Consider the following 14,095-nt stretch of genomic DNA (forward strand, 5'->3'; position numbering starts at 1 on the left):
CTGCCAGTTCGGATTGGTTCGCCCGAACCCGTAGCAAAAATCGTGGGTGGCCCCGCCCACCTGCCTATAGCATCCCATTTGCGCCTTTTTTTTAGCTAAAGCGCATGCGTGGAAGGCTGAGTGCATGCCCGCGCTCACATTTGCAAACCGGTAGGGAAAGTAAGTGAATACCACCCCTGCTTGATTGTATTATCAGCCTGCCATCTTGATGAGGACCATGGCTTGGTTTGATGATACCATCACAATCACCATCTTGAGTTGTGAACATCTCTGCTGGCAAGAGATAACGGAGAAGAATCCAGCTCGATCTTCAACATGGAAGACCCTTTTAATCCTAAAAACAATTCAACTTTGGAGGTTGACTGTGATAAGAGGTCTACCTGTGACATGAAGAGTAAGGTGTAGCTTACCCGACAGAGAGTATTCTCCCTTGTTACTCTCGCTGTCCCGAATAAGGAAGGAGCCGTGGTGATTTGGGGGGGAGAGAAGTAGCTGGTTGGCTTTATTTCTTGTGATTCCATTTATGTACCAACTGAGAAGAAAAGAGACAAGAGCTGATTAAATTATATAAGCCTACCTTTCAGTTGTCTTCAGTACAAGTAATAAGGAAAGAAAAAACATTTCAAACTCCTAAGTCATGTTCAGGGCACTCCAGAAGTGTTTTCGGTTGTTCCAGAATTTTTTTTAAAAAATTGTTTTGTTTGAATTTTGTTTAAAAATATTTACACAGTGCTGGTACACTGGAACATGCCCGTGAGGTTTGAGACATGATGTTTCCAGCATGCTTATCCTTTACATAAACAATGAAATTCCATCATCTCTTGCAAAACAGTGATTCATTACTTTGGCTTCTCATGCACTGAAATTTATCCGGGATATTTTCAAGTTCATGAAAAAACCAGTTCCGCTCATACCATCTCTCTGAGACTTTGTCCAGATATTTCCATGTTTTAACCATGATTAATTGGACGACTGTAATTAAAAAGATATAGCAATTTCTTATTTGCAATGTTTTTTTCTTTTTCTAGCCCTCAAGTAGGTGAGGGATCCTTGGTGCTCTCTGAGCTTGGTTGTTTTCTTGCAGACGTTTCATTACTGAAACTAGGTAACATCATCAGTGCTAGATTGTCACTGTGTTAATTGTTTGCTAGCTGAACTGAAAAGTTACTGGGCAGGTCATAGGCCCTTATCAGCAATGATTTACTGTGCATGCTTCTTAACACGTTTCATATACATCACACATTCCAGAGACGTTTTCTTTGGATCTTCTGTTTGTCTGCCAAGAAGGTGGATGATAATTGCTCTTGCCAAAATGTAACAATTAGATAGATTTGTTTATTTTCTTATTTTCATATTTAGAACATGTTATCGGGTCTATTTTCGCTTTTTCTGAAGATATGCTGTTTGGAAAGCCGTCGATTCTAGACCTCGTTAGCTCAGGGTGAAATTTCCCCTGACGATGATGTTACCTAGTTTGGGTAATGAAATGTCGGCAAGAAAACGGCCAAGCTCAGAGAGCACCAAGGACCCCTTATTTCAACCGTGAGCTATAAATATTCTCCTTTATTGACATTAAAGTGGCTCAGTGTCTAAGATGCTGAGCTTGTGGATCAGAAGGTTGGCAGTTCAGCGGTTCGAATCCCTAGCACCACGTAACCGAGTGCGCTCCCGTTACTTGTCCCAGTTTCTACCAACCTAGTAGTTCGAAAGCACGTAAAAAATGCAAGTAGAAAAATAGGGACCACCTTTGGTGCGAAAGTAATAGTGTTCCGTGTGCCTTCGGTGTTTACTCATGCCGGCCACATGATCGCTTTCTTTGGACAGCGAAGTCGGGAAAGCCTAGCACATATATGCGAGGGGAACCTTTACTTTTATATTTTACCTTATTGACATTATGTCACAAAGCTGGCTTTGGTGGGGATTGAATTGAATTATACAAGATTCAATCTTGGATATTCTCTTGCAGTTACAACATTACAGCAGAGGTTGCCTGATGTTATAAAAGGCTAAAGACTCTGTCAGGTCTGACTCCTAGTGACTTTCATGGACACATCTTACCTGTAGTCTTACAATTGCTTTGGAGATCTCCCATCCAAACCTTAAGTAGGTGTGGCTCCCCTAATCCAAATGTACAGGTGTCTTACAGGTGGTCCCTGGATCAATAATAGCAATTTTAAGAGGGATCTTGGATTGTCCCAGCAGACAATCACTTAAATATGAGCCAGCCGTGTGCTTCAGCTGCCAAAAAAGCCAATTCAGTCCTATGTTGCATTAACAGAGGGATAGAATCAAGATCAGGTGAAGTACTAGTACTGTTTTATAAAACTTTAGTAAGATCACACCTGGAATACTGCATCCAGTTTTGGTCACCACATTATAAAAACGATATTGAGACTTTGGAAAGAGTGCAGAGAAGAGCAACAGAGATGATTAGAGGACTGGAGGTTAAAACATATGAAGAACGGTTGCAGGAACTGGGTATGTCTAGTTTAATGAAAAGAAGGGCTGGGTGGAATGAAAGCAGCGTTCCAATATTTGAGGGGCTTCCACAAAGAACCTATTTTCCAAAGCACCAGTAGGCAAGACTAGAAACACGAGATGAAAACTAACCAAGCACAGAAGCAACCTAGAACTCAGGAGAAACAGAACAATTAATCAGTGGAACAACTTGCCTCCAGAAGTTGTGAATGCTCCAACACTGGAAGTTTTTAAGAAGAGTTTGGACAACCATTTGTCTGATGGTAGTAGGGTCTCCTGCTTGAGCAGGGGGTTGGACTAGAAGACCTCCAAGGTCCCACCCAACTCTTATTGTTCTGTTCTGTTTTGTACTGTTCAACCAAGATCAGCTAGGAAGCTTCCACCGGCTTTGGTGGATTAAAATTACAAGAGGCTATAAAACACTCGTGAAGAAATGGCTTTCATCTCCCCCTACCACAAATAGAGAAAAAAAACCAGAACAAAGTGAGGATGCACATTCCAATGGAGCAATTACAGGCATGGAAAGTTTTAAGCAAGTCTTCTTCATCAAAAGAAAAAGAGCTCCAAGATAGATGTCTGTCTAGTCTCATACCTCAATGGAATAATTAGCCTTTCTTTTGTTTTAGTTGCCTGCAAGAACAGTCTTGTTTAAAGCTTTCGGTTAAGTAAAGGCGTCCTGACATGTGCTAGAAAGAACGAACCTCTTTACGGAGGGCTGAATTTTTATTCTTCCAACTTTCTCATTCTTCCATTGTTATTGCTGCTGTTAATATTTCCCATTCCCATTCCCATTCCAGCCACCTTTCCCCACAATTGGTTTTCCTATCCCTCCCAGATCCAAGGCCACTATACAATCCATGCTCTGCCCATAGACAGGGTCTCAAAGGGCAAGATGCAAAATACAAGCTGGTCGGATATGATCTTGTCGACCACCTTCACTCTGTCAAGGACCTTGGAGTAGTCACCTCAAATGATCTACCGTATTTTTGGGAGTATAAGACGCACCTTTTTTCCTCAAAAAAGAGGCTGAAAATCTGGGTGCGTCTTATACACCGAATACAGCATTTTTTTTTGCCTCCTGAAGCCCCGTCCCTTCACCAAAATGACCGTGCAGAGCCTCTAGGAAGCTTTTAGAGAGTTCCTGGGGGCTGGGGAGGGCAGAAATCAGCGAAAAACAGACTGTTTTTTTGCCCCACAGCAGCACTCTATAAGCTTCTATAAGGCTATGCATGCAATTTTTTTTGACAAAAAACTGGCCCATTTTTGCGAAAAACGGCACGTTTTCCGCTTGTTTTTGCCCCCTCCCAGGAGCACTCTGCAAGCCCCCCCCCCCCCAGGCTATTCATGCCTTTTTTTGAAAGAAAGACGGGCTTGTTTTCATGAAAAAAGGCGCATTTAGGGAGGTTTGCAGAGTGCAAAAGCTTTTTTTTTCCTTTTGGAAAGCTCTTTAACTGATTGATGAGAATTACATTGATTAAGTACTGTGCCAGCAGAAACACCTACCTATCTACTGCATCTCTCTCTATTTCTATTTCTTTCTCTATCCCTCTACCTACCTACCTACACACACACTCTCTCTCTCCCTACCTATCTACTGTATTTCTCTCTCTTTCTCTCCCTGTCTATCACTGTATCTAACTACCTACTTTTTTTAAATTTGCCTCTTCAAAACCTTGGTGTGTCTTATACTCCAGGGCATCTTATACTCCAAAAATACGGTAAGTGCCAGAGCTCACTGTAACAGCATTGCCAAAAAGGCATTAAGTGTTGTTAACCTAATTTTGCAAAGCTTCTTCTCCTGTAATATTGTACTACAAACTAGGGCATACAAAATCTTTGCCAGACCAATTCTCGAATACAGCTCATCTGCCTGGAATCCACACTGTATATTGGACATTAATACAATTGAGTGAGTGCAGAGGTATTTCACGAGAAGAGTCCTCCACTCCTCTGTTCACAGTAGAATCCCTTATGCCACCAGGCTCGAAATTTTGGCCTTGGACAATCTGGAATTTTGCAGCCTGTGGTCGGACCTAAACACAGTACGCAAAATTGTCTGCTACAACATCCTACCTGTCAATGACTTCTTCAGCTTCAATTGCAATAACACACGGGAAAACAAGAGATACAAACTCAAGGTAAAGCGCTCCAAACCTGATTGCAGAAAATATGATTGGATGGTGGGGAAATGAAAGGACTTCTATAGAGCCATCAAAAAAGCACCTTTGGGACAATCTCCTGCTTTGATATCTGAGTAAATTGTCACCTCCTATTTGCTCTGCCTCTTGTTCTTCTTGGCTTCAGACCCATAAAACCCAACCGTTCAAATGTTCTCAACCAGAGGTCTTCAAACTTGGCAACTTTAAGACTTGTGGACTTCAACTCCCAGAATTCCCCAGCCAGCTGGCTGGAGAATTCTGGGAGTTGAAGTCCACAAGTCTTAAAGTTGCCAAGTTTGGGGACCCCTGCTCTAAACTCTCTATTGGAGAGACTAAAACTCCTGGGAACGGACTCCTCCCTGCAGTAAATGTTGCATCACGGATACCCTGAAATAATGAAGGTATGTTATAAGATCCAGACCAAGTGATTCACACATCTCTGTGATTTTCTTCCACTTGGTCCATCAAGAGAAAATGATAAAAGCTTTCCCAGAAGGGAAGGTGATGGAATGAGACATCAAAGAAGGTTGTGGAAGCCCCATCAGATCTCCAGCCTGGAGCTATGAACGTTCTGGGAGAAGGATAGACCTTATAGCAGGGAATGGAAGAAGCTCTTGGATTGAAGACACCTCTCCTCTTCGTTCCCTAAATGGGGCAGAGGAATCTGAAAGCACCATAGAACTGCGTAAAGCACCATTCTGGCCTCACGTTTTTCCTTCAGGTAGAACAAGCTAAGCCAGCCAGAAGATGTTAGCACCACTTTAGACCACACTTGGAATACTGCATCCAGTTTTGGTCCCCACGATCTAAAAAAAGATGTTGAGACTCTAGAAAGAGTGTAGAGAAGAGCAACCAAGATTATTATTAGGGGACTGGAGGATGTAATATGACCCTGGGCAGCTTGTAAACAAATACCGTATTTTTCGCAGTATAAGACGCACCAGAGTATAAGATTTTGAAGAGGCAAATTTTTTAAAAAAGTTTTTGCACTCTACAGACCTCCCCAAAATAGCCCATTTTTTGCGAAAACGGGCCCATTTTTTGTCAAAATAAGAGCATGCATAGCCTTTAGGAGGCTTATAGGGTGCTGCTGGGGGGGGGGGGCAAAAATGAGCAGAAAATGGTGGAAGCCTCCTAAAGGCTATGCACGGCCATTTTTGTGAAGGGGCGGGGTTTTGGGAGGCCAAAAATGCTATATTCAGTATATAAGATGCACCCAGATTTTCACCCTCTTTTTTGAGGGGAAAAAGTGCGTCTTGTACGGTACTTCGAAAAATACAGTAAGTTTGTATTGTTCTGTAGGAAGTTAGCACCCACCCCTCTCTTAGAAAAATGAAATATTTTAGGAAATATTAAAAGGACAGAACATTTCCCCTAAAAGGGAAGCAGAAATTCAGCCCCCCCCCGCCCCAACTTTGTCAATGGACCATTAAGGTCTGAACAAGTCTATTCTACATAACAAAGATCTACCTCCCTCAGGCAGAGCTATAATAAGAATCATTACATCATCACCCAGCAAGGCTCAACCAAGCCTGGGACTCAGGACAGCCTACAGAGTTGCCCCTGCATGACCCCATGGGAGTCTGACAACCAATCAGAATACAAGCTCAAATTCAAAAGCCCAGAGAGAGTATAAAACTCAGGCACTCTCAGCATCTCTCCCCCCTTTTTTTCTTCACCCAATATATTCAAGGCATGTGATTCTGTCCACCATTAAAACCATCTTTCCAAGCAGCCACCATGTTTCCGGTGTCTTTCTCCACACTTGGAACTGAACTCAGAAGGACGTTTCTTCCAACTCTTCCTTCCTCGGGTTTTCTTTTTCTCTGCAATAATTACCCCATTGGGCCAGTTGAACAAAATAGCAAATCAATAAAACTGTCCAAGAAAGGAAGGAAGGAAGGAAGGAAGGAAGGAAGGAAGGAAAGAAAGAAAGAAAGAAAGAAAGAAAGAAAGAAAGAAAGAAAGAAAAGAAAAGAAAAGAAAAGAAAAGAAAAGAAAAGAAAAAAAGAAAAGAAATATTATGGTGCCAATTGATCACTGATATTTATTGATTTAATTTATATCTTTCCTTTTCATCCAGGTGCTCAGCACAGCGTTCTCTCCTTTTATTGGTCTCCACAACAATCCTGTGAGGTTGGTTGAGCTGAGAGAGGGAGGGAGGGAGGGAGGGAGGGAGAGAGAGAGAGGGAGGGAGGGAGGGAGGGAGGAGAGAGAGAGAGAGAGAGAGAGAGAGAGAGAGAGAGAGAGAGAGAGAGAGAGAGAGAGAGAGAGATTGGCTCAAACTCCCTCAGTCTGTGGCCGAGGGAAGATTAGAATCTGGGACTCTCTGGGGCCAGTCCATGGCCTTCACCGTTACACCATTTTGATTCTTCCTTTTGCTCTGTGCAATCTTCTGGTCTCCAAATTAAATCAGTGGGTATTTTTTTCTGATCTGAGCAGCTTCCAGATAGGTGAACTTCAACTCCCAGAATTCTCCTCAGTGGCCATTCTGGCTGAAGAATTCTGAGTACTGAATGTACTCACCCTCCCCTCTGGAAATTAACCAGGTAGAAAACCTGTCATGCCTGCAAGCCATCTTTTCTTTTGGACTTCAAGCCTGCCACACTGTCTACTGTCTACTTTCTATTGTGGGGGGAAAGGGGAGGGGGGATTATACAGAGTTGGGTGATATGCAGCCATAACAACATTCTTCTTAGAAAGCCAAGGTCATCTTGTCTCTGCAACTGGCTGGAACTGGATGGGTGGAATCTGTCATTGTGGCAGTGGAAGATTGGACCACGTGGATTGACTTGTGGGTGTTGGGGCAGGATCTTGAACTTTCAACTGGGTGGGAAAACCTGGAAGCTTTCAGACTCGGGTTTTCCCAGATGTGCCAACATGGCTCTTCTAATAAATTGGAATCCTTTGCCTCAAACTCTAATTTAATTTTGGATGCTATTTGGAACCCTGACAAAACCCTTGCTTAGATATATGTAACTAAGAAATCTGAAAATGATTTATTAGTTGGTTGGATTAGGGAATCCTGGGCAAAATGCCTGGACCGAAACATCATTTTTGTATGCTGGAATATATAGCATGTCTGGCAACAATTTCACCATCTGGATGTGAATTAAGCCTAAGGCCACTTATGTTTCTCTCTACGGCAGTTGGTTGGCAGGCCTGGTGCGAAGGAACTCTGTGCAAGTCAATGGAGGTAATAAGCTTCTCATTTTATTTAAAGAGAAAGACAAGCCAGAAGTGATAACTTTGCAAACAAGCCAGGATCATAAGCCAGCTTTAACTCATGGTTTTGTCAACCCTGAAGCTGACCTGACTGAAGCGATTTTGAGGCTTCAGGGCTTCTTATTTCTGGCTTCTCTGGGACTTGTTAAGTGCCATTAAATGATGGTCTATCTCTTAGCCATTCGATAGATTTTCTCCATAATGATCTGTTCTTAAACCTGTCCTTCAGCTCTTCTAACAGTTTCCAAAGCATCAGAAGGCAGGAAAAAGAAGCAACGGATGGAAACTAATCAAGGAGAGATCCAAGCTACAACTAAGGAGGTGTCAGGGATCCAAGTAACACCCCCAACGAAAGAAGACTCCAAGACTTGAGTTTCCTCAAAATTCCATTTTAGTAGAGTTGTCCTATTGGCACATCTGGGAAAACCCAAATCTGGAAGCTTCCAGGTTTTCCCCACCCAAAGTCCCTGCCCAGCACCCACATGTCCATCACATGGTCCAATCAATGCAGAGTCCCAACTGGAGATGCCTCCCAGTCACGCCACTCCAGGTGCAGGCCAAAATGACCTTGACTCTCTGAGAAAGGAATGTTAATTTGACTATATCTACCCCACTCCATATAATCCCCCTTCCGGTTTTCCCACATCAATAAATTTGGCAGGTCTGAAGGCCCAATGCACAAGATGGCTTCCAGGCCTGACAGGAGGAAATGCCTGTCAGTGAGAACGATTAATCAGTGGAAGGACTTGCCTCCAGAAGCTGTGAATGCTCCAACACTGGAAGTTTTTAAGAAGAGATTGGATAACCATTGGTCTGAAGTGATGTAATGTCAGGGTGGTTGGACTAGAAGACCTCCAAGGCCCCTTCCAACTCTGTTATTCTGTTGCCTTCATTGCCACCGTAACGGAACTCATCCACATTGCTGCTGGTCATCTTCTTTTTCCTTCCACCTTTTCCCAGAATTATGGACTTCTCTAGATCTTCACATAAAGTGTCCAAAAGTTGAATAATTCAAAGCTGGTCAGATGCGCCTGGAGTGAGAAAACTGGTTGATTCGTTGGATGATCCATCCGTTTGTTTCCTTGGCTGTCCATGGTTTTTCAACACTGAAGTTCAGACACGCTCTTCCTCTTCTGCTTCTTCAGAATCCAATTTTTGCTCCCTAGAGTCTCATAGGGAATAGTATGGCTTGCACAGTTCGGATCTTGGTAAGTATAGACACATCACAGCCTCCAGGCCTGAGGAGAGCGGGGTTCAGCTGGCACATTGTTCCGGGGCCCACGGAGCACAAAGGGGGCCCACGAAGGAGAATTTTCAAAAACATTTTACAAAACCAAATTTTTAAAAAGAAAAACAATATTGGATATATACTTTATACTTAAATGGTGAACATGGCGAGTCATGTTAAGGCAGCATCTCTCAACCTTGGCGACTTTAAGTCCTGTGGACTTCAACTCCCAGAATTCCCCAGCCTACCGGCTAGGGAATTCTGAGAGTTGAAGTCCACAGGACTTAAAGTCGCCAAGGTTGAGAAACACTGTGTTAAGGGGTGGGTTCCGGCTGCCACTACTGCTGGTTCGCTCAGGGATGCTCAATGCGCATGCGCTTGATGTGCGCGCATGCGCAGTGCGACAAAAATTGCTCTGCCCCTGCAAAGAAGGCAAAAACAAGATGGTGCCGCCTATGGCGCCACCGAGAGAACCAGTTCAGGGGCGTGGCAGGCCTGTGTCGCTGCCAGTTCCAGCGACTCAGGCCACTAAGTTACTACTGGTTCGGCCGAACCAGTAGGAATACATCCCTGGTCATGTTGCCTAATGAAATCCGCTCGCACAGAGAGGGACTCCTCCAGGTGCCGTCCGCCAGCCAATGTCGGGGGGCGGTGTCTAGGAGTAGAGCCTTCTCTGTAGCGGGCCCAGCCCTGTGGAATGACCTCCCCCCGGATATTAGGACTACCTCTGACCTCCGCGCCTTTCGGATAAAGCTCAAGACCCACCTATTCCAAATAGCTGGCCTGGCTCAACCATAGTTCGCTCACTCTGCTCCTGACGGGTTTTTTTAATTTTAATTCTGGGGTTTTTAGATTTTACTGTGTTTTAATTGTCTCTATCTATCTGCCTCCCTTCTCCATGTACATGTACATGTATTTGTTTATTGTGTATGTGTTGTCTATTTTATATTTTATGTGTTTTCTTGTACGCCGCCCCGAGTCCTTCGGGAGAGGGTGCGGCTAAGAAATAAATGTTATTATTATTATTATTATTATTATTATTATTATTATTATTATTATTATTATTATTATTGAAAGAGACAGGAGCAGCACCGCCCAGATGCGTAAAAGAGGGGCCTGAGGGGCTCCCACCCACCCCGCTGATCACGCTAATACCACGTGCGGCTCAGTGCTACCGCCTGCGCATGCGCCTCCCCAGCAGCCTCAATTGACTTCTTCCATCACTCCCTTTTTGTTTCACCCTTCCCGGCGGACGCGATTTCACTTTCTGCGCAGGAGCAGATTTACAGCTACCGGTGGGAGGGTGAAGTAAAGAAAGTCAACCCGCTTCTGTCTCATTTTAAGCAGGCGGGTACCTGGATGTATAGCGGGGGGGAGACAGAAATGCGTTGGAGTGTTTGGGCACGTGCGCACTGTCGCCCTCCGGTACTCTTTCTCTTGAGTCGGGGCATCCTGCAGACTGCTGCCCAGGCGGGGCTGAAGGGGAGGGGCCTGGCTTCAGCCCACCCTGCTCCCGTGGGGGAGTTGAGTGGATCAGGTGGAAAAGTGGGGCCCGTATTAGTCTTTTTTTAAAAAAAAAATAAACTTTTTTAATTTTTGTCATTTTCGTACAAATAACCACATGTATACCATTACATAACCAAAACGATTTTGTATTATTAAATATTATGTCAATTCGCCTTACCTGCAACCTCCCAAGAACTATCATTGGTTCTTCTGCTCTCCATACACCATATTTGTATCCAATCACTTTCTTTTCCCTCTCTCCTCCCTACCTCCTTTCTTCCCTCTGTCATCCTTCTCTACTTCCCCTTCCTCTCTCCTTCTCCTCTTTCTACTCCTTCTTTCTCTCCTCTCCCCCCCCCCCGCTCTCTCTCCTAACCCTCTCTTCTTCCTCTTGCCTCTCTCCTCTCTTCCACACTCCTCATCTCATTTACATAATGTATTTCAGCATCTGAGCGGGGCCCATATTAGTCTCGTTCCAGCACTTAATAATCCTCTTGGCATCCCTGACAGCCTCTGAAGCCAAAGCCTTCGTGGCTGCTCCAACATCAACAGTGTTAATACTTTTCTTATCCTCCTTCCTAAAGTCCAATGCTCACTTCCACAGAGTTCACATAGAAACCCACTGCCTACTTCATTCTAATTTCATTGTTTTTCATCAAGGGCCGGGAGGCTAAAACCCAGTGACGTGCAGTGAGGTTTATGGCTGGTGAGGCTGGTGACGTCATCAGGAAGGCGGGGGAATGGGACCACGTGTGCAGGAGGCTGAGGCAGCCTCAGCCTCCTGCACACGTGGTCCCATTCCCCGCCTTCCTGAGTCAACATGAAGGGGACCGCAGAGCACGAGCTGCAGGACCGCGGAGCGTGCTCCGTGGTCCCCTTCATGTTGACTCAGGAAGGTGGAGAATGGGACCACTAGTGCAGGAGGCTGAGGCTGCCTCAGCCTCCTGCACACATGGTCCCATTCCCCGCCTTCATGAGTCAACATGAAGGGCTCACGCTCCGCGGTCCCCTTCATGTTGACTCAGGAAGGCAGGGAATCGGACCACGTGCGCCTTTTCCCTTTTCCCTTTTCCCTTTTTTTTTCTTTTCATGATGAGAGCGGTGAGGCTCTGCCTCCCCTGACCGCACGTCCCTGCTAAAACCTATGAAGAACGGTTGCAGGATTTGGATTTGGCTGGTGTACAGAAAAGTAGGACAAGGGGTGACGTGATAACAATATTCCAGTATTTGAGGGGCTGCCGCAAAAAAGTGGGGGTCAGCTTATTCTCCAACGCATTAGACCAGGGGTGTCCAAACTTGGCAACTTTAAGACTTGTGGACTTCAACTCCCAGAATTCCCCAACTAGCTGCTGGCTGGGGAATTCTGGGAGTTGAAGTCCACAAGTCTTAAAGTTGCCAAGTTTGGACACCCCTGCATTAGATGGTAGGACAAGAAACAATGGATGGAAACTAATCAAGGAGAGAAGCAACCTGGAATTAAGGAGAAACTTCCTAACAGTGAGGGCAATAAACCAGTGGAACAGTTTCCAATCAGACATTGTGGGTGCTTAATCACTGGAGTGTCCTGTTTTGGCCAGCAGGACGCTTGCAGGAGGTGTCCGTCCCGTCTTCCCCCCTCCCTCCCCCCAGCCGGCCCATGGGGGAGAACTACAATGCTGATCCAGCCCTCGAAGAAATCCAGTTTGACAGCCCTGGTATAGGATCTCCTGCCATGACCAGAGAGTTGGACTGGGAGACCTCCAAGGTCATTCATTTCCAGCGCTATCATTCTATGGGTCATTTTTAGAAGTTTCCCCAGCCTTGCATTTCCTAGTGGTTTGCATCCAAATGCCATTCAAACCCTCATGAGCATTTCTGAGATCACCCAAGCTGAAATGCTTACTGTCACCAGCGATGATTCAATGGACCAGGATGCCAAAAATGCCATCTTAGTCAGTGTCCTTCTCCTGAGCTCCCACCAATTGTACGATTCCTCCAATCGGTGCTCCATACACAGAGAAAACAAATAGCCATTTCCTTCCTTTGATTCATTATTTTTCAGCGCACTCATCGGTAAGCATTGTCTGAAAACCACCAAGTTCAGAGAGCACCAAGGACCCCACAGTCCTCCTCCTCCTCCTCTGCTCTGACCGAGGCTTCCCAAGAGCCTGAAATAAACTCCTTGTCCTGACAAAAACCCCTTTTATTAATATGCTGTGAATTCTGCTCATTCACATCCAGCAAAGTCTTTCGAGGGAGGATTTATAGTCACAGACCTTCTCTGGCTTGGAGAGCTGCCAGGCCGATCTCTGCAAAACTTGGCAAGGAGTCTCGGAGAGTCACAAACCAATCAAGTGAGCTAATTGTCCCCTGCAAACTCCACTCCCCTTTTGCTCCTCTTTTATTTCCTCTGGGAGGGGCCATTCATGACCATCTGTGGCCTTACTCCCAGTCGACCCCTGTTCTTTAGCCGTTCCCTTCATCTGGCAACTCTGCGCATACGCACACTGGGAACAGGCTCCAGCTATTCTTCTGCCTCACTGATGTCTGATTCTGAAGGTATCTGATAACTGGCATACGGCTCTGGCCCCATCTCTGCCTGTGACACAGAGCCCTCATCAGAGCCTTCCCCAGACTCCAGGACTGGCCCAGGTTCCTCCCCAACCTTCTCACTGTCCAAATCTTCTGGCAGCTCTGCTGGCCGGTGGCGGGCCACAATGTCCTCTTCTTCCCAAACCTCACTCCCTTCTAATACTGATGTTGTTACCTAGTTGGGTAATGAAACGTTTGCAAGAAAACCACCAAGTTCAGAGAGGACCAAGGACCTGACAGTTCAAACTTGAGCTACAAATATTCTCTTCTACTGATACTTTCTGGTCTTTTTGACCTCACATTGAAAAGACCTGCTAATCTGCTCCTCTACAAAGCAGTTGCTCATCCAGCAAGTTGGAAAAATCCCATATATTCTTCATAATTGCGTAACATTCGCCTGCAGCTTCAACCTCAAGCTGTTGACTTCACGTCTCAAAGTACTTTTGGCCTTGATGGTGGAAATGTGACTATTTAGCATATATTTCTTGTTTGTTTGTTGAACCTGCCGTGCATTTATTTCCTTCTTCCTTGTTTATTGCAAGCTATAATTAGCCAGACAATTGGAACGACATACTTCTCATTTTGAAGCAAACTCTTCAGAACTGAAAACAAGGATCTTGACAGCATTTCTCACCTCATAAATTCACCTCATAAGTCTGGAGTAACTTATTCAGCCACATTCTGAGGTACCGGGGCACTGTTTGAATTTCTACATTACTTGTTCTGACTTTTAAAAAAATGCCTTTGATATCAGATTGTAAATGCAAAGCAATTTACAGATGTGTCCGTGTGGGTGAGTAAGGTGTTCCATTTCAGATTGCTGTATTCTTAATTTTTATTATGATGGTTAAGCCATGCAAAGTCAGATTGGAATGAACTAAGAAAACAGAGGGAAGAAATGATTCAATGTTATTCTTGGTTTGTTTGT

The 14,095-nt window shown here is 44.8% G+C and overlaps 1 protein-coding gene across 1 annotated transcript in view; it reads right to left on the bottom strand.

Moving 5' to 3' along the window:
* SRMS (src-related kinase lacking C-terminal regulatory tyrosine and N-terminal myristylation sites) overlaps positions 1-14,095 on the bottom strand; it is a 47,744-nt gene that overhangs the window by 20,711 nt on the left and 12,938 nt on the right. Inside the window, exon 2 of the mRNA XM_081949732.1 lies at positions 411-532. Within this exon, the coding sequence (XP_081805858.1) occupies positions 411-532 (122 nt within the window). The remainder of the gene's footprint in view (positions 1-410; positions 533-14,095) is intronic.

The sequence above is a fragment of the Natrix helvetica genome (assembly GCF_964273705.1).
Source record: "Natrix helvetica genome assembly, chromosome: 3".
Lineage (NCBI taxonomy): Eukaryota > Metazoa > Chordata > Lepidosauria > Squamata > Natricidae > Natrix > Natrix helvetica.